Below are 19,396 nucleotides of genomic sequence, written 5' to 3' on the forward strand. Positions count from 1 at the left end.
CTCTAAATAATGACTGATCTTTCTGCTGTTGAGAAGTCTTTCAAAAGTACCTAAGGTAGCATGTGTATCACTACACTGGGAAAAGAGCTAAACACTATGTATGCATGTACAGAAACAGGCCTTACAAAAGCTGTATCAGCCAAAGTATGTTGTTGTAATTATCTGTTTATTTTGCAGCTCAGTATTTTGCCAGCACTATGATTATTGTTGGTCTTTCTGTGGTTGTCACTGTTATTGTTCTACAATACCACCACCATGATCCAGATGGCGGAAAAATGCCTAAATGGGTAAGGTTTGGTTTTCCTTCACTGTCCATTTCACAAATGTCCAGGTCAGGGATGTGACAGATAGCTGAGGGCCTCTGATCGCTTCTTACTGTTAAAAACATATAAATCCTTTCTAAACATTTTGTTTGGAAAAGTAGTTTCACCAGAAGTGAAATGTTTTGTGTGGTTGGTTTCTTAGAGAATGTGTGTGCAAGAGAGAGAATGAATATACCTCCACTTGCTTCTGATATCCCTCAAAACAGCTATAAGCAACTCAGGATTTTGCTAAAGCTATGTATATAAATGAAGGGGATTTTCAAATAAGCTCCAGACAAATAAATGAAGTGAAGTGAAACAGATAAAAGAGTAAGGTGCTGCTGGAGATGATCAATGCATGAACTACACTACCCTCAAGGTGCAACTGCTACATATTTAGGTGCTGTCTATACAGAAACATCCATATCCTAAAAAGCATTTGTTAAAGATGGCTGTTAAAGGGGAAGTGAAACTTGCTCTGAAAATCCTGATCTCTGAATCTCAGTTCAAGAACATCTATAAAGTGCAAAGAAGAATTAAAGCATATTTATAAGCACATAAGACTTTCTTTAGAAAGTACTTTTATGAGGGGTTGTTTTTAAAGAGAACATTATGCTCATATTGGTTTACTACACACTGCTGAGAATCATCAGCCAATTGTCCCCTCTTCTGACTTCCCCCAGCTCACAGCAGCATCAGGCATTTCTGAAGATGGAGAGACCTTTCTCCTTTTTTTCCCTCTAAAACAATGAGTTGTTATTATCCTTACTAGCCAGAAAGAATGTGCACACAGCAGTGCCCTGAGGATAAGAGATAATGAGATATCCCCTGGCCTATTTTGGAGTAGTGACTTTAAAATAAATTTCAATGAAGAGAATAAAAGATGTATCTCTTTAGACTCATGTTTGATGACCGAAAGGGAAGAAATATTTAGAACTGAGCCAAATGTCCTCAGAAAACAGAGTACTTGAGGTTGAACAGTGAGCTGTCGTGTTGAGAAGCTGAAGACCAACAAACATGAGTTGGATATGGTGGATTTTGGATCAGGCCCACAGTTGACGAATATTATCCTTCTTGGTGAACCTTGACAGTGTAAAGAGAGTAACAAGGAAAGATCTATCTCTGGTTAGGATGCTTGTCTGGATATAAAATCTACTCTGAGTGGCAATCCACAGTCAGAATAAATGGACCAAATATAATTATAGTGTAAAATTTGCATATTATACAAGACAATAATATTTCATTAGTGCTCTGGAAAAGAAATGCTGGAATGAGCCCTTAAAATCTGATTGAAATAAATTATAGAAGCTTTCATCAGAACTGGAACAGTCTCTGGCTTGCCTGCACTTTTGGTAAGGCTGGATTAAGGCAATGTGGAAAACAATAGAATAATACGCACTGATTAAGTCTGAAAGGTATTTTTTAAATCAAAGTAATTTTTCTGTCTTTTCTCCATATTATATTGAGATCTGTTTTCTAAAATCTGCAATCAACTGTCATGAACGCAACGTGAAAACAGAGCCAAACCATTGTGAAGCTTGGTGGTCCAGTCCAGTATACAATCTGTTTTAGCAGCCCCTTCCAAACAGTAATGGCCTGGGAATTTAATATTAGAGCACAAACACAAGTAAAAGAATTGTAAACTTACTGACTACAATTCAAAGTAGTGCTATTAAGAGTATTACAAAGTAACCCTTCTTCAGTAAGTGTTTTGTTTCGTTGAACCCATGGTTTCTAGTAAAGGTGGAAAAGATTGCTGTACCACTGTTCAAATGCCAGGAAAAATTAACAGTATTTGGAGACTATGGAGACTCCCATCAGAGGAGGGGAAGTCCTAGTGCTCCTAGTCAGTCTGAGGCAATCAACAGCACTGCAAGCTGGCAATCAAGCAACCTCAGTGATTGGCAAATTAACCAGCAGGAAAACTGTCCCCATTTTCTAGAACTCCTGTTCAGAATAAGCAGAGACCACAGACCAGACAGTCCCCCAGGCTGCACCAACACCAGCAGCACCCAAAAACAGTGGCTGTGTGAAGAGATGTTTATTCTCAACCTTTTCTTTCAGACAAGGATCATCCTTCTGAACTGGTGTGCTTGGTTTCTGAGGATGAAAAGACCAGGGGAGGAGAAAGTGCGTCCTGCCTGCCAACACAAACAGCGCCGCTGCAGCCTGTCCAGCGTGGAGATGAACACTGTGAGCGGGCAGCAGTCCAGCAATGGCAACATGCTCTACATTGGCTTCAGGGGGCTGGAGGGGGTTCACTGCACACCCACCACCGATTCAGGGGTAATCTGTGGGAGGATGACCTGCTCACCAACAGATGAAGAAAACCTGCTGCACAGTGGCCACCCCTCTGAAGGCGACCCAGATCTGGCTAAGATTTTGGAAGAGGTGAGGTACATTGCAAACCGGTTCAGAGACCAGGATGAAGAGGAAGCCATTTGCAACGAGTGGAAGTTTGCAGCCTCTGTAGTGGATCGGCTCTGCTTGATGGCCTTTTCAGTCTTCACCATCATTTGTACAATTGGTATTTTAATGTCAGCACCAAACTTTGTAGAGGCCGTGTCTAAAGATTTTGCTTAACTCCCAACTAGAACCTGCTTCTCTGAATGGTATGTAGCAAATAAGAACGTGGGGTTTTTGATTGCTTGTTTCTAATGAGTGTACTGCTTCTCATTGTCTGCTTTCTTTTGCCCCCCTCTCTGGTCCTGAGTTCCTTTTGGAAGAGTGGCACCATTTCGGAAGGGAAGCTAAGGATTTCTCTCTGGGCTGCCTGGGCACAGCTCCTTTGAGCGCTCTTTTGTGGAAAATGCAGTGGCTGCAAGTCCCTTCAGAATGACAGAGTGTTGCACCACAGTCTCTCACACACGTTTGAACTGGCCATTACAAAATCAGAGGTAGACAATGCCAGAAATGTCACTTCTTCCAGATTTTGTTACAAAGGATAATGTGGTCCATCTTAACTATTAGAATGAGTGATTGTAAACACTGATGTTTAGGAGGGGATAAAATCCACATGGATGCTCAAACAGCAGAGAGAAAAGGGAGAAATAGTTGGCTTTTTGGTTACTGCTTCTTACTGAGCTGTCATGTGTAGCTCTCCAGCTCACTCACAACCAGTCAGCCTGTACCTCCCTCCATGCACTTTGAATAGAGCAGAAACGACTTTCAGAATTCTGAATCAAAGATCTGAAAGTTGAGGGGACACACCATATAACGTGTCCTTCCATATCTTTCTGGATCTGACCTAGAAATATGGCCTGAATTCTTAAACAGGCTTCACAGTAATTTGTGCAGTGTTTACTACTTCTTCCTTCTCCCCAGAAAGGCATTCTTCCAACTGATGACCTTTTTAACTACCAAAAGAAAAATGATTGATTTAGGATGCCTTTATCATCACTTGTTTAAAAAAAAAAAACCAGCAACCCCCACACTTGTCTCTTTACTGTTAACCAGACCTCAGTGTGGGAAAAGTAACTCAGTGTCTTGTACAGGCTTAAGCATAAGTGAGGACTCAAAAGAAAAGAAGCCATTAAATCCTGAGATCAATGTTTTCATTTAAAAATGGAATGTTTGATCTGCTGTGTGCTTAGCCTTCTCTAGAACTCCTTCTGTTGAGTCACCATAACATTGTCTTTACAAGAAAACTGCACCTTTTCTGCTCAGTTTATCATCAGATGAGTACTAATGAATAATAAAGCTTTTCAGGTCTGATACAAACTATGAAATGTATAAATATACATTTATATATACATAGCATATACATCCACAGAAAGGTTAAGACTTAAATACAAATTCTCCTAGACAGACTTTTGCAAAGGCAAAACTAATAGTTCATGTCACTTTGATGTCTTAATGAAAAGGACTGAGCTGAGAATACCAGGACCTGAAACTTTGTGTGTACAAAATAGCTGAGAATTAATCCCTTGCTGGCACACCAGTATTCCCAACCAGTGATGTAAGTGGTAAAAGATGTGGGGGAGGATTACTTTAGCACTGGCTGCTTCTTTTATCCTGCAAAATCCCCATTTTTTGGCTGAGGTCTTCAGAGACATGAACAGGGGCCTGTTGTACCATGTTTTTACTGTGAAATAAACTCAAGGCCTCAGTTTATCTTCTAAGTGGATTAAAATAAAGTGACTGAAATGCTTATTCTCCCTAGGTAATGATTTCCTTTTCAGAGTCTGCTCCCCTGAAAGCAGGAGAATCAAACTTCATGTAGACCAAGCCTAGAGTCACCACAGGTACCATCCATCACCTGAGTGAACACCTTGTGCCAGCACCTTCCTGCCTGAGATAGGCAGGAGGAGTGAAAGGAAGGCAGGATATCTCTCACAGTTTGTGAATTCTGTCCTCCTGAAGGTGCATTAGAATCTTACACTGCAAAGACACGAGCAAAACATTCAACACCACCTTGAAAGCTCATCCTGAAACCATAGAATTACCTATAAAGGAGTTATGTTTTCAGGAACAAGGATTAACAATAAGCCATGTACTAATTCCTGCAAGTAGTTTCTAGTTTGTAGATTGCATATGAATGGGAAACTTTCAGTCCAAAATCTGAAATGTGAGTTTTGTTCATTTGTGAATAACTACACATATCATGTGGCACGTGCTGCTCCCCTGAGTAATGTTCCTAGGCTGGCATTCCTGGTGGGAATGTTGATTTGCATTGGTAGTTTCCTCTCTGCGAGTATCCCTAAGTAGCTACGTAGAGCGTTCCCTTTAGTCTTTGTAAGTTTTTTGGGGTCCTCTTGGAGAATAATTTCCTAGGAAGAAATGAAGACTTTTGAGGACTGTCTTGCACAATGGGACACAATTAATGCAATCATGATACATGTAATGTAGGAAGCATGAGAGTCCCTCTCTTTGCACCCAAATCCACCTACAGTATCTGTAGAAATCATCTTGCTAAATACAGGAGGATGGAGAAAGCAAGTTACAATTTGATAGTAAACTCCATTATCAGTGACAGACACGCCTGGGCTTAAAATCTGGAGCCTGGTGCTCGGCTTTTAGTGAAGTCCTGCCAAAGTCTGTAACAGGGAGTTTGTGACACGGGCAGAGAACCCCAGAGGTGTGAGACAGAGGAGCTGTGAGGCACCAGCACTCTGCCTCCTCCACTGCCTTCATGGCTGGCAGGACTCATGGAAATGCACCAAGGGGACAAGGGAACCCTCATTTTCCTGCTGTTAACACAACCTGTAGACATTTGGTAGTAAGTTTATTATACATTTTAAATATAACAGTGCCAACTCCTCCATTATGTTCTTTTGCACCTGTGAGTCCCATTCCCCTGTAACTGAGCTGAGCAAAATGGGTATGTTTCTTGTCAAACTGTGTGTGTCAAATATATTTGTGTATGCTAAACAATATTTTGATCTAAACGCTGTGAAAAAATATTTATTTACAATTTGGGCATAGAGATGGAAATTAAATTCTGTATACAGTATGTGTATATAATATTAAAGACTACATATTGATGGGAAGGATCTGTTATAATCTTAAGAGTCCAGAGGGTAAGCAAGTGGTTCACCACAACTAAGCTGTGGCTTGCCTGACAAATTCAAAAGCTCACTCTAGAGCTCAGCTGTCATGTACAATACTATGTGTGAACAATGTATATTGCTTTTTCTGTTTTTATATTGAATTGTATTGAATATTTAAAAGACTTTTTAATATTTTAAAAATTTTATTTAAGTGTTAATGCCAAAAAAGTTCCAAACATAAAATTTAAAAAGTTAGTTTTAAATACAGAAAAATTATTTAAACAGTACTTCAAATATTAAATTATTTTATATAGGAATTGATAATACTATGTAAGACTTTTTTTAAAAGGTTTCTTTAAATTCTCTTTACAGTCTCTAGCTGCAGGATGTAGTCTCAGTTCACCTGTGACATTTCAGCTCCTCACCTTCTTTAACAAGAAAAGAAGGTAAACCAAAGCCCCAGATTTTCTTTCCTTTTGTTATACTACTTTTTACATTAAGAAACATTGCATAAAGGGCATTAGAAAGAGATGTTACATCTGTCAGGTACTGATTGTCATATAAGCAACTCAATACCTTTTCAGTCCAGTACGAATAAAAGATTTAGATCAAGAGACTTTTGATTCTTTCTCATTTTGCTAAGATGGAAACAAACTCAAGTGGTAGAAAACACGAATAGCCATAAAAGAAAGAAAAATGTCTTTGGCTATTTCAATCTGAGATGACAAAGTTCTTTGATAATTAAAAACACATCCATATCCTCCCAGCAAACCAGTCCCACACCAAACATGTATTACTTCAGTCTTACATAAGCAATCAAAGTTAACTGAGTAGGTCTGTAATACCATGGAAATTTTGGACTGGCCTCAATACCAGTATTAATTTACTTTTTGAAGTTTAATACAGAGAAGAGAAACAAGAGAGAAAAAACAAATTCATAGCAGCTGAATAAATTGTTGGTTTTGCCAGCTGCAAAGTTTGTTTGTTGGCTACTGCTGAAAAAAATATCTAACCAGCAGAATACCCCTCAGATGAAAAAAAAACATGTCAGTGCAGTTTTTTGCAGACAGATGAGTTGTACTGCCCCCATGCTGAGACAGCTTCCCAGCTCTACCACGTGAGCATGTGCCAGAAGTAAAGAATCAAGGGTTGTTGAACCCAAGACTTTTTTCTCCTCATGCTTCCCTACGGTTGTAAGGAACAGCTGATGAAGAGCAGTTTGGTCAAGGACAGCACACCAAGTCCTACATGCACGAAATTGTTACTGAAGTTCTGACAGAGAGGGTGACTGGGCACTGGAATGGGCTGCCCAGGGAGGAGGTAGAGTCACTGTCCCTGGAGGTGTTTGAGAAGAGACTGGACGTGGCACTTACTGCCATGGTCTAGTAGACAAAGGTGGTGTTCAGTCAGGTGGGACTCAATGATCTCAGAGGTCTTTTCCAACCTAATTGATTCTGTGATTCTGAAATCCAGCCTGTCTTTGGATCAGAGCTGCCATGGGTCACAATGTCAGCTATTCAAGAGGCTCATGCTGCTCACTCTGCCAACAAGCCCTGCCTTCTCTCCTCAAGTGCTGAGAAGCAGGACATGTGTCAGACTTAGTGTGACTTCAACATGGTCAAGCAGGCTTAGCTTAACACACCCCAGGCAGTTTCCTGGCACTGTCTGTAGCCCTGCCATCACACACACTCCATCTTGGAAGCCCTTGTGAGTGGGGATCACTGTCTGCCACTGCTCTGGGGCATCTGGATGGTTCATATGCAGACTGAAGGCTGCCATAGTTTAGGAGCTTCCTCATGAGCAGATCCAATGCCCTGAGGGTGGCAAAGTCCATCAGAGCACTGGGTCTTGTAGAGATTAACACTATCAGCCATCCAGTTTTAATCCAGCAAGGACAATCATAGTCATTTCTCAGCCTAACCTCATATTAAAATATCAGCAAATGTTACAAGGCTTAAACAGAATCTGCACGTTGCAGATAATCAAACAGGAACTCAACAGGACAACAACCACAAATTAAAGCCTTCCACTATTATTTTTTGCTTTTGCTTCTTAAAAAAACCCTTTAAGATTTATGTAACATTTATTTATACTATTAAGCAATTTGCAGATGATGGCATAGAGACAGAATAAACAACAATCTCTCACACCCCAGTGAACACATTCAAAACTGCAATTTATTCACAGAACATGAACTTATTCAAGTCTGAAACTTCAAATCAGTGTCTTATCTATACCCTCACTGCACAGATATTGTAAAGGTATCACTAGTAAATCATGGGGCTTTCAGAGCTGCAGTGACTTGTCCCTGTAATGAGGCTATACAGGAATAGCACTTTAAACTTCAAAATAATTTGAACTATCTACATATTTTCACCTTAAAAAAAAAAAAACCCAACAAATCCAAAACACAGCAGAAATGTAACAGCTGTAACATAATATAATGCTACTTTGGAATATGAGTACATGAGAATAACATCCAAAGAGGCAACTGAACAATTCTGGATATAACCAAATGTCTCAGTGCCTGTGTAAGGCAGAGAAATCTTTCTACTGAGTCGAGAATTCTGGGATCAGGACCATATTCAGTCCAACAAACCTCACAGTTATCATTTATGTATTAGTCTGGTTCATGGCAGGCATGCAAACGAGTAAGAATAAGCCTGATATTAAGTATTTATATTCATTTGGCTTTAGGCTTAAGAAAAGAAATCTGCATCCCAGCGCAAGATATATGCACAACATCCCTCAGACAACAGGACTACACACAGCTGGGAAACATTTCTGGAATAACTTTTGTTCCCATAAAAGAATTCCGGTTTGAGGCTGCTTTGTCTGACACAGCACATTCGTTGCTCCCCGTCCTTCTTCCAAATTCTGGCCGAGTGAAACCTAATTAGCCCCCTGTTTTGGTCAGAAGAGATGGTACAGACCTGACACTCAGAAATCCCACGTGAGTTTAACCCCTGACTCCAGAGGGACTGTCGTCAGGAAGTTTGACGTTGTTGTGCCACGCTGTGCCCCAGAAGGAAGGTGCTTCCCAGGACTGCTCGTGCCCACCCTGCAGTGCACAGAAACCTGTCAGAGTGCAGGAAGCCCTCACAGATGGCAGCAGTGCAATGAAGGGCAAAGCAGGCTCACCACTCCCACGGTGGGGCATGGGAAGGAAGTTTTCCCAGTTCTCCTGACTGTGCTCTGTCTGTGGATATCAGTATATGCTGGTTTAACCAGTTAGTTAGTGCTTAGCTCAGCTGGTAAAAGATTTATTTCTTTTGGCAAGGTAATAATGTAAGAGACTTGGGAGTTATGGGTTGCAATACCCAGCCCACCTGGTCTTTTCTTAAGACTATCAGACACTGTCTTAAACTGGACTAAGCTCCAAACAGGTTAATGATAAGGACAGCAGTTGTAGTTTTCTTCACTAACCACTTTTAAAACCTACTGAAGTTAAACTGCTGCACCTTTCTCTGCAGTCAAGGTTAACATTCATTATCCTGCCTGCAGTTAACAGAGTGGTAACATTGCTTAATGATGCACACTGTCCATGTTGTTTATAATTGAGAGTGTCTTGCAGTGAAGAGACCAGAAAAAAGGACAAGAGGCCAAAGTATTGTACCTTTTAAAATAAACTGTAAGAGATAAAAGAGCATATGAGAGACTGGCAGAGAACGAGGGGAGGCAGATTTGATATCACCATCAACAGAGAGCTGTGTCATATGGCATCAGTACCACACCTGCCCCACAAAGCCCAGAAAGCCACCAGAGTCTCTGTGACCACCAGCAGCTGAGCAACAGCCTGTGCTGTTTGTGCCAGGTGGGGGCTGAGAGGGGGCAAGTCCACCCTGACTGGGAACAGAGCACACACAAATGGCCTCACTTCAGTCCTAGCACACCCATGCCAAGCCTCATTTGTGACACCTGCTCTGCCCTGCACTCCATTTGATGGCACACATGGGCACAGGGCTAGAGCCAGTCACAGCCTGAAGCACCCTCATTCCCTTTATCTAACTCAGAGAACTCCTCACTGCCCTATTTCTACATATACATATAAAATCTGCTTCTTCGGGGAGACAGGGTTGAAAGAAAGATGTAAATAAACATTTGCAAAATATTCTGAAAAATCTATGCAGAAGATACGTATGTGTTAGCTCAAAACCAGCATGGTTTCTGTTGCTAAAAAACATACTGGAATCCATAATTTTCCAGTAGGTTTCAGTTGCAGTCCTATGCCAGGCTTTTAGTGTGCCAGCTGATAATGGAGTGGGGTTGTGACTCCCTTCTTGCTGAAATTTTGCAGCAATCTGTGTGGGTTGAATGAGGTACAAGTGAAAACTCCTGCAGCCAGCACAGCTTTTACCCTGAGCACACTAAAGTCTGCCTTTTCAACACCTCAGTGTTCATTTGCAATCATTTAATGGAGTGCTCCCTGCACCCAACAGAAGCCAACCTGTAATGAATGGCACTGCAGCCATCTAAAGTGTCCAACTTCACTTCTGATAGACTGGATTCATGCCTCTTAACTACAATAATAAAAGCCCATTTATTCTCTCATGCACTTTCCCTAGTGGACTGGAAAATATCCTGTCTACCTGGAGCAATAAAACCTGCACAGTGCAAATTCTGAGATTTGAGTCTCCAGGCACTGGCTTTATGATTTTACCGTATATCAGAGTAAATGACAGATTTAGCCCAATATTATATAAATTACACACCTCCATTTTGCAACCTCTGCAAGTTCAAACTCTTCTGTCTCTTGCTCCAAAGGCCCCAAGAATAGTGGTATCCTGTCTTTGCCCAGCAGGCATAGTAATAACAGCAACAGAAAGATGGTTTCTCCAAGATAAACAACGTCAGAACTTTTTGCATAAAACCAGTATTTGTCACTTTTCATACAGACACCTAATTTAGGCCATTTGGGCTCAGACATTTCTTTGGGATATCAGACATGGTATTTTTCATGTCCCAATTTTCCACTAACAATTCAGTGTGTTGGGTCCAAGAGCTTTCATTACTGACAATTTTCATACCTGTCCTTCTCCTCCAGTGAGGGTGGTGAATGTTTTCTCTTGAACAGAGTTAATATGGAAACTTCAACAGTCTCTCCATAATGCCATGAACTGCATCACTGATTTGGAAAAATTATCTGTATTAGGGAGCATCATGAGGTTACAGGTACTCCTGTGCTTTTCTCCAGTCAGCAGCATTGATTTTCCCATTCACTTGACAAAAAACACTTCAACAAAATCACTCCTCTTTCATTTACCTGACACATACTTATGCTCCAAGATTTGCTTAACTTTGGTAGCATGAGTGAATGCAATAGATTGTAGCCCAAAGCATAATTATTATTCCAGGATTTTTTTAGTTTTAAACTGTCCTTTACTCTAAATGATGAAATCACAGAATAGCTGGAACCCCAGACACGTGAGAGCAGACCAAAGCTAGAAAAATACATGTACTTAAAGGAGCTCGTGAAGCAAGATGAATTTTTTAACACAAAAGCAGTTCAGAGGAAACTGTAAGGCAGTAAATGTTCAATTCCCAGACTGCAGAGGACTCAGTCTGCTGTTCTGTGACAGAGCAGAGCACGAGCTCTTGCTGAGTCAGAAGCTGCCGAGGATGTGTGAGTGTGGAGATGCTGGTCTGCAGGCACTGTGAGTCACACTGCCATTTGCTACAAGCCAATAGTCTGCAAGGAGCGTGAAAAAATTAGGCAGAACTTCAGTAAAAGCAAAACTCTACAGGGAAGAAATCCTCAGAAATAAGAAGTATGAGAAGAACTGACTGCAGTGGGCAGCTTCCCCTTAGAGAGAGCAGGACCAGTGCCCTGTACAATGCCTGCAATTCTTAAGTACTACATCCATGTAAGTTTTAAATGGTTTCTATCAAAAGTTCAGAATACTGTGAAGACCACGAGTTTAACAAAACTGGTGTCCAATATGGGTCAAATTTTCAAGAGCACATGATGGGTTTTTAGATCTCAACAGGTTTCCACGAGTTTGTCTCAGTAGGAAGGAGAATGGGAGAAAGACAACAGAATGCAATAAAGATCTGAAAATTAGTTTTCAGAAACAGATATGCAACCTCCTAAAGAATTGTGTCTGCAAAAATGTTCAGTCAACAACCCTAAAGATCACAAATTGCTGAATAGTTACAATTGAGCCTGTGGGATGACAGGATTGCCCCATGAAAACCAGCACAACATTTTTGGGAAAAAAAAAATCCCTGGAACTATCAGGAAGTCTTTTTGGGTTTTATTTGCATTATTTGTTTCAATGATTGCCCATGTGACTGTGCCTAATACTCACTAAATAATCTATTCTTTCTTATTTTATTGAAAAGCTCATCTAACTTGCAAGGTGGGCTGACAAACCTCTGGCGCTGCAGAGACGGTGAGTGAGTGCCAAGGAAGGTGTGATCTTGGAGGATGTGCTCAGGGGCTAAAAGCACCACAAGCCTGAGCAATACTTGCTATCAGTTTGTAATCAATTATTTTCAGTGCTTGTGCTTGGGGAAGAAACACATCCTGTCCCTCTTTGCAGCCCTGCAGTGAGACAGACAAGCTCTTTTTGTAGGTGATAACGATTCATCCTCCACCCTGGTGGACCTGCTCTTCCTCCTGTGGCTTCACAATTGATAACCTTGTGTGGCATAACAGGGCTTGTACTTACACACGGCTTTGTGAGGAACCTACGAATGGTTCCTGGTAGGATTCATTAGCTCCTCGTATTTCCTGGGTGAGTCACTGGCATCTACATTTGAAAGGGCAGCTGCTGGGCTATCAAACCTCCTGCTTTCTCTCTGGGAAAACACTTTTAATCTCTGATGAGAACGACCCAATAAAATATACTAGTGTACTGATAAAAATGGAGTGTCTTTACCATCATGCAATAGAGAGGGATTGGGTTTGACTTCATATAAGGCTCTTGTAACTCTCAGCCCACTGTTTACAGGCAGAGCAAGTGAGGAGGAGTGCTCCTGCTTCCAGAGCAAGATACAGTGTAATACTCTCAGCAGAGCTTGATTACAGACTGGCTGCCAGAAATCTACTCAGTTATAAAAATATTGGGGAAACCAGCTGTTTTAATCGGGAAAGGAAGCAAAGTGGAGGTATTTGGAAATACCTCAGCATAAAAATACAGACTGTGCATTAAAAAATGTCGAGATTGTATCATTTTCGTGTGGAAAGCACACCCTTCATGCAAAGGAAATACCACAAGGGTGAACAATATGGCACAAGTACAGTGTTATTAGCCAGAAAATGTCTGTGACCTGTGCATGTGAAATATTAGCATCAAGAAAACACTTAAAACATATAGAATAGATGGGGGTTTTGTCAATATATGAATTATTTGTAGTACAGAAAAAATTGTTATTATACGCATACGAATTTTATTTGGACATTAACTATTACTTTACTACTCTGCTTAAAATGCAGCTGCATTATCCATTTTTATGAATAACAGCTGCCAGCAGTCCCTGTTGGAGGGACACATCTGTGAAGCACTCCTAGTGCAGAAGCTTCTGAAATGGCATAGTCAGCTTTCAGCTCTCAGAAAAGAACTGCACAAGCAAACAGTGAGCAGATAACGAGACAGGCCTGGAGCCAGTGGTATTAAGGAAATTAAAAGACAGGCTGGGAAGTTACATGAATTTCAAATTAAAGGACAGACTGAACAGTACAATATGACCCAATCTGCTCCCAGAGTCGTCCTATTCCTTATTTTATTGTTGCAGGAATTTTCTTATGGCTTATCTGAGTCCTATTATTACACTGAGCCTTGTGCTTCCCAAGGAAGCATCAGGGTCCTCTCCTAAAAATAATGGTGAAACCTGAGCTGTAAAAGAGCTGTGGAGCAGGATCAAGATGCTTTATAGATCCTTGATAAAAACTGAACCACGGGATCTCAAACATTAAGACTGAGTGATACCAGCAGATAAGAGAGACAATCTTCCTGGGTGGGGTGGCTTATTATGAAAATCCTTGTCCCCATCCAGCCCTCCCTCCCTCTCCAATAATCATCTCAAATCACCAAGACAGTGAATTTAGCTTGTGAGGTTGACAGGTCTTAAAAAAAGCCACTATTACCCTATCTACAGCCCTGTTTGCTTCATTGCTGTCTTAGTGACAGTTCTCTGTTCTGGCTATTATAGGCTTGGTTGAATGGTATCTGTGTGACCTGGCAAATTAAAATCTACCATTGTTACTATTTTGCTTATGTAAGAAAAATAAAATTAACATTTCTGAGACATGTCTTCACATAATTTTGCAGTTTAGAAAAGCTGTTTACATGATCCTGAACAAGCTTTGTATGTTCTGCAAAATTCTAGCATACTCCTTGTGTATCCATGCCTGCAGTATTTACTGCACAGCAATATCTGCATTTTATAACCAGTAGAAATGTGAAATTCCTCACATGCAAAACTCTCCCCCTTTCAAAATGTATGTCTTTTCAAGTTCAAATTTATCAGACTGTAAGCACTCAATGCTTGCAGTTTATCACCAATTCCCATCCTTAGGGTCCATTAAATAATTCAGAATTTATTCCAAAACTCAGTGAAAACATGGTATCTGTCTGTGGACTTCAACTCATTTAGGTTTTCTGAAAAGTTCTGCTTCTGAAGCTTTCCAGGCAACTGCAAAAGAAGGGTACAGGGTATGTATAGGACATATCAAATATGTCAGTTTAAAACTACCTTGACAGGAAATGTCTTAAGCCTGGAAGTGGCCTGCACTTAGCAACAGAAAAAGTAGGGTGAAGATTCAGGTTCTTAATTTATTTAAAACCATTATTATTTTGGGCATGAGGAAATAAATTAGAAAGTATATTCACTTCTTTGAAGAACCAATATTAGCCACTGCTCTGTAAATTTGTAAATACAACTCTAAAAATGCATTTTATTAATTTTAGAGCTTATATGTTGACTGAGCATAGCTCTATACATGTGCATTTGTCCATTAAAAAGCATCATTTATTATATTTGCAGTATCACAGTATCATCACAGGAACTTTCAAGACAAAATAATTACCTTCTTTCAAACCCTTGATTAGTACTGCAAGAAGCATAAAAGTAGTATTATCTTGAGACTTTTTGAAATTTATTTTTTAGCAAATGTTCCCTAAACCCACTATGAAGCTTGTACTGCCAACCTCATTCTGTCTTCCAAAAGGGTATTTCCCTGGAAAATTGCATAATCCTAAATAACAGATAAAAATAAAAAGCAAGGCAAGGGAAAATCTTTGGAGGGATTCAGTTCTTAAACTATTCTAATTAAAAATTTTGCAAGCAGCTTAAACAAAATGTACAGTGACTCAACTGAGAGACCCGTTTTGGAGAGGGAGGATAATTCAAAGGTGAGGAATGGTAAAAGGATTAGAGGGCAAAAGGCAGAACTTAAACTGCAGTAGGGTTATAAAATTGATTATGGGCTCAAGATTAAATTTGCTAAAGCCACTAATGCTGAAGAATCCCACTGAGTCCAGTGGAGTTTGGATCCATCTCTTTGTATAAAAAGGCAACCTCCTATCCAACTTGGTTCTGAGTACGTGCAAAGATTAAAACTACTGGAGCCACCTGGAAAAAGGCAAGAGTTGGCTCATAATGTCTGTTCATGCTCATTCTGTGGAGAATAGGAAGAAGAAAGTATGTGGCCTGATCAGAATTTTATATTTGCTGGGCAGAAACAAACTGAATTCACCTGCACGTCTCCTGTGGAGATGCTGTGAATGACTGAAGAGGCCGGCTGGCTTCTGCTGCCTCCTCCTGCTGCACACCCGGCACACCTCGGCTGGGCTCCTCCCTTTCCCCACTGCTTCTCTTCCTGCCTCTCTTTCAAGCAGGGTTGATGATCCTAAACCATTCCTGAAAGGAGGTCTAATCAAGGAGTACGATATTTAAAATTGACTTCTACACTAAGGGACTGGAAGGAGAAAACACGAGCAAAAGAGAGAATAGCAAAGAACAGCCAAGGGAGTGACATCCTGCTGAAACCCCGGGGGCTGAATTCTGCAGATCTGCAGAGTCATAACAGGGCTGAATGGATCCTGCTGGATGAAGGAAAAGGCTGGATCCATGTGTTAACTTCACCGAAATATCTGTACCTATCATGCCTGCAGGGAAACAACCTTTGAAAATGTTTTCAGGAATACATTTGATAGTGTATTTAAAAAAGACAAAACCACTACTAAGGCTCTAATTAATCATGAGAAAGATTACAAAGACCATCAGTCTACGTGGTTACATGCTATTCTTAACTAATCTAAATTTCATACAATGTTTATCAGATATAATAAACTAATCACCATCTGCAGATACAGATTTTCATCATTAGGAAAATGCAAATTAATGATGATGCAACAGCACCTTCATTTTATAGTTATTCCATGACTCCTGGAAGCTTGGGAAGATTAATTATTTATAGAAGAATTATATGAAGGAGTACATCCATGTATGGAACCTGGTTCTTTGGCTTTGTCAGACAGTTTCCTATGAAGATATTTCCTCAGGCAGAAATGGATAAGAAGCCTACCTGTGCCTGCTGCTTTCCTCTTCCTGTGTTCACTGGCTTGCTAATCTAAATAAACGGAGTGTGGGAAAACAGCTGGCAGTTACCACTGCAGACTTGGTATCACAGTGTATTTTACTGGGTCACAGTGGTTTTCACCATCTTATACCAGCAGTGTGGGCAGTTTGTGAAGAGCCAGACTCCACACAAGTAAATCTTTTTAGATCTCAAACATGAAAAGTGTGTTATGGAGACTCATAATTAAGTACGTTTAATAAAGATATTCACAAATACTAAGGAAAAAAGTACTACAGAATAACCATATGCTTTAAATTGCAACATCCTTTTGTTTGAATCAACAAAACAATATCAGGGATAATGAAAAAGACACAGGCTCTGCTCCCATCTTTGTGTGCCTGTTGACCAGGCAAAGCACCTCAGAGCTCCCAGGTTTCAAATCCAGTCTGTATCTATCTATTCAAATCCAGCCTGCATCTATCCCAAGCAGAAGAAGAATAAGACAATGCTTCCAAGTTGCTGCTCATACATGGATGATGGAGTCCTACCAGGAAGTCTGCTTCGAGAGCCCCGAGGGGAGGTGAAGGCAGGCTGTGTTGTGCAGATACACTGGCGTGCAATCTCCTAAGTGCAGAGCTGCTGTGCTGCAGTTCATTTGAAACCAGAAAACACAACTTCACACACAGTCTCTTAACCTGTTTTCCACTGCAAGTGCTTCTTTCCTGAAGGACCATTGTATGAGCACCACAGAAGCCACCAGGCATCACAAGTGATTCAAGAGTGAACTGGTATTGAACTCTGCATCTCAGCACCTACTACAACGGGACTTTCTTTTTCACAGACCACTGCTGTAGAGCTGGGTTACTGATAACTTTTAATCTACTATTTTATCTACTTTTTTAAAAATCCCAAGTGCCTGCGGTAAAAAATGAAAGGAATCTGTTGCACAACTACTTCTTACTATGGAAAATTAAAACTGATGTGTTTTATAGCCATGGAACAATTTTCAGAAAAGGATTCTTTCTCGGTACTTAAATATTTAACAGGCTGTAGCTCCACTCTGCAGCAGTTGCTTAGTAAGCTGCAATTTTCTGGTAATTGAGAAGCTAAAGGTATGGCTTAAATTTATGGATTTTCAGTATTACACACAAGTTTGCTTGCATTTTCCTTTTCAAGATAGAGAAAGGAATTGTGTTTAGAACGACTCTTTTGTGTGTTTGGGGTTTTTTTAATTTCATTTTTTAAAAATATACATGATTTCATATCAAGTGTGCTAAAAACACAGCTCAGGACTATACCAGCAGTATCAGTGACAGGCTCCAAGTCACGGAGTTTAAGGCCATAAAGGTCATCCAGCCATGCAGCTTTACCTTCTGTGTGTCACAGTCCATTAACACTTTTGTTACTGGGGTTTTTCTCCTCTTTTCCCCCAGTGGAACTCCATCCCTGATATTCTAAGGCTGAAATTTTGGGGTTTTTTTCAGGTTAGAAATGCATTTCATTTTTGCAATTGCTTGTTGTAAACCAATTTTTCTATCTGCTTAAAAAGAGTTATGTTCTTCTAGTTACTGAAAGTCAAAGAAATTTTGGTGTCTGGCTTTCTTAATATTTTTTAAAAAAGGCTGCCTAGATACACTATTCACAGCACAAAATAATAAAGATACTGTTCTTGTTTGGATCATTTCAGGGGTAGGTAACACTAATCAAGTCCAAGTCCAAGTTTCCTTGCAGTAAGATCTGTCAGGGCACAGCACCTCTGAGTTCACACCCATCCCAAATGGTATCTGGATTGTCAGCCTATTTACTCTGTGTCTATCAACAGTCACTATAGTAAACACTCCTCCCCCACTGCTTTGGGCAGAAGAACATACAAGAAATAATCTCCTTCAAGAACAAATTGAGCTCATTAAAACATAATGATGACTCTAATTAATTTCTTCTTTCTGCCTCAAAACCCCACACCGCACTTTTCCAGATAAGGATCCCCCTACAGTAACCAGAAATATGTCCACAGCTAAAACAGTCACACTGACCTTCAGCAAGGAATGAGAAATGGATTTAAATCAAGACTAGTTTATTACTGCAGAAGGCAAAGACCAAACTTTTGGTATTTCTGCCTTCCTGATATCCCTTGTGAGAGAGAGAGAGAGGAAAAAAACCCATCAGACCTCCCTTCCTTGTAATGAACCACCTGTTTTTGATCAGCAGAGTAGGATTTCATCTCCTGTAGGGGTGAACGTGGAAAAAACAGAACAATGAAATTTGACAAATTAGATCTCACGGTTCAAGAGGTAAAAAATCATAGAACAAATCAACAAAAGGATGCACCTACAATGCAACTGCTACTCACAGCAGCAAACTGTCTTCTTTTTTTCATTTGGGTAATACTGGAAGTGGTTGGAACTGAGTGCAGGATGCACTCATGAGAATAATATATTTGTAAACAAAAGATTTTTATTTCATTACAGAGCTGTTAGACCTGGAACACTGGACAGATTCCAATCTGTGTAATTACATTCCATCTACCTAAATTCTCTCTGCAGCTTTAATTGGAAATGATGTTTTTCTTCATTTCCTCTCCTGCATTATGGTTCCACCACAGAAGTGTCTGCACTTGAATGAAATGGCTTTTTATGATCAGCATAAAGGACAACTTGGGATGCAAGGACAGAAAAAAGTTGTTACAAATGTAAAAGTGACAGAAAACTTTCCTTATAGGGACCCTTTAAACTCTTCTCTGATAAAGAAAAACAGGAAAAATACGCTTCTCTCTCTATGTCTCAAACCAGTTAATATTCCTCCTCCATTTTCTAAATAAATCATTAAGTATCTCCAAAAATCTTGTTGAGTGCTAAGGCAGCTACTGTAGCCACCCATACTAGTACTGAGGAATTCACATTTACTTTGTTCTTAATGATCTCTATATTGTGTGTGATCACTAATTGTGTTAAAGTTGCAAACTGCATACAAAAACTAACTAATCTCATTCTTAATAAGAAAGGTACTTGCTAAAGATTTATATTTAGCTATAACTAGAAATAAAATAATCTTACATTGAATTAGCTAAGTATCTTTCCCTT

General features: G+C 40.1%; 1 protein-coding gene and 1 long non-coding RNA gene across 2 annotated transcripts in view; one reads left to right on the top strand and one right to left on the bottom strand.

The window, feature by feature from the left end:
- The window catches only part of CHRNA7 (cholinergic receptor nicotinic alpha 7 subunit), a 39,788-nt gene extending 33,775 nt beyond the window's left edge, over nt 1-6,013 (top strand). The window contains exons 9-10 of the mRNA XM_027736916.2: nt 178-287; nt 2,367-6,013. Of these exons, the coding sequence (XP_027592717.1) occupies nt 178-287; nt 2,367-2,885 (629 nt within the window). The 3' untranslated portion in view covers nt 2,886-6,013. The remainder of the gene's footprint in view (nt 1-177; nt 288-2,366) is intronic.
- Nucleotides 1-19,396, bottom strand: part of LOC120325009 — a 79,694-nt gene that overhangs the window by 41,921 nt on the left and 18,377 nt on the right. The gene's annotated exons all lie outside the window — the stretch shown is intronic.

Source organism: Pipra filicauda, unplaced genomic scaffold, assembly GCF_003945595.2.
Source record: "Pipra filicauda isolate LSUMZ 115617 unplaced genomic scaffold, ASM394559v2 scaffold7_size6619720_pilon, whole genome shotgun sequence".
NCBI lineage: Eukaryota > Metazoa > Chordata > Aves > Passeriformes > Pipridae > Pipra > Pipra filicauda.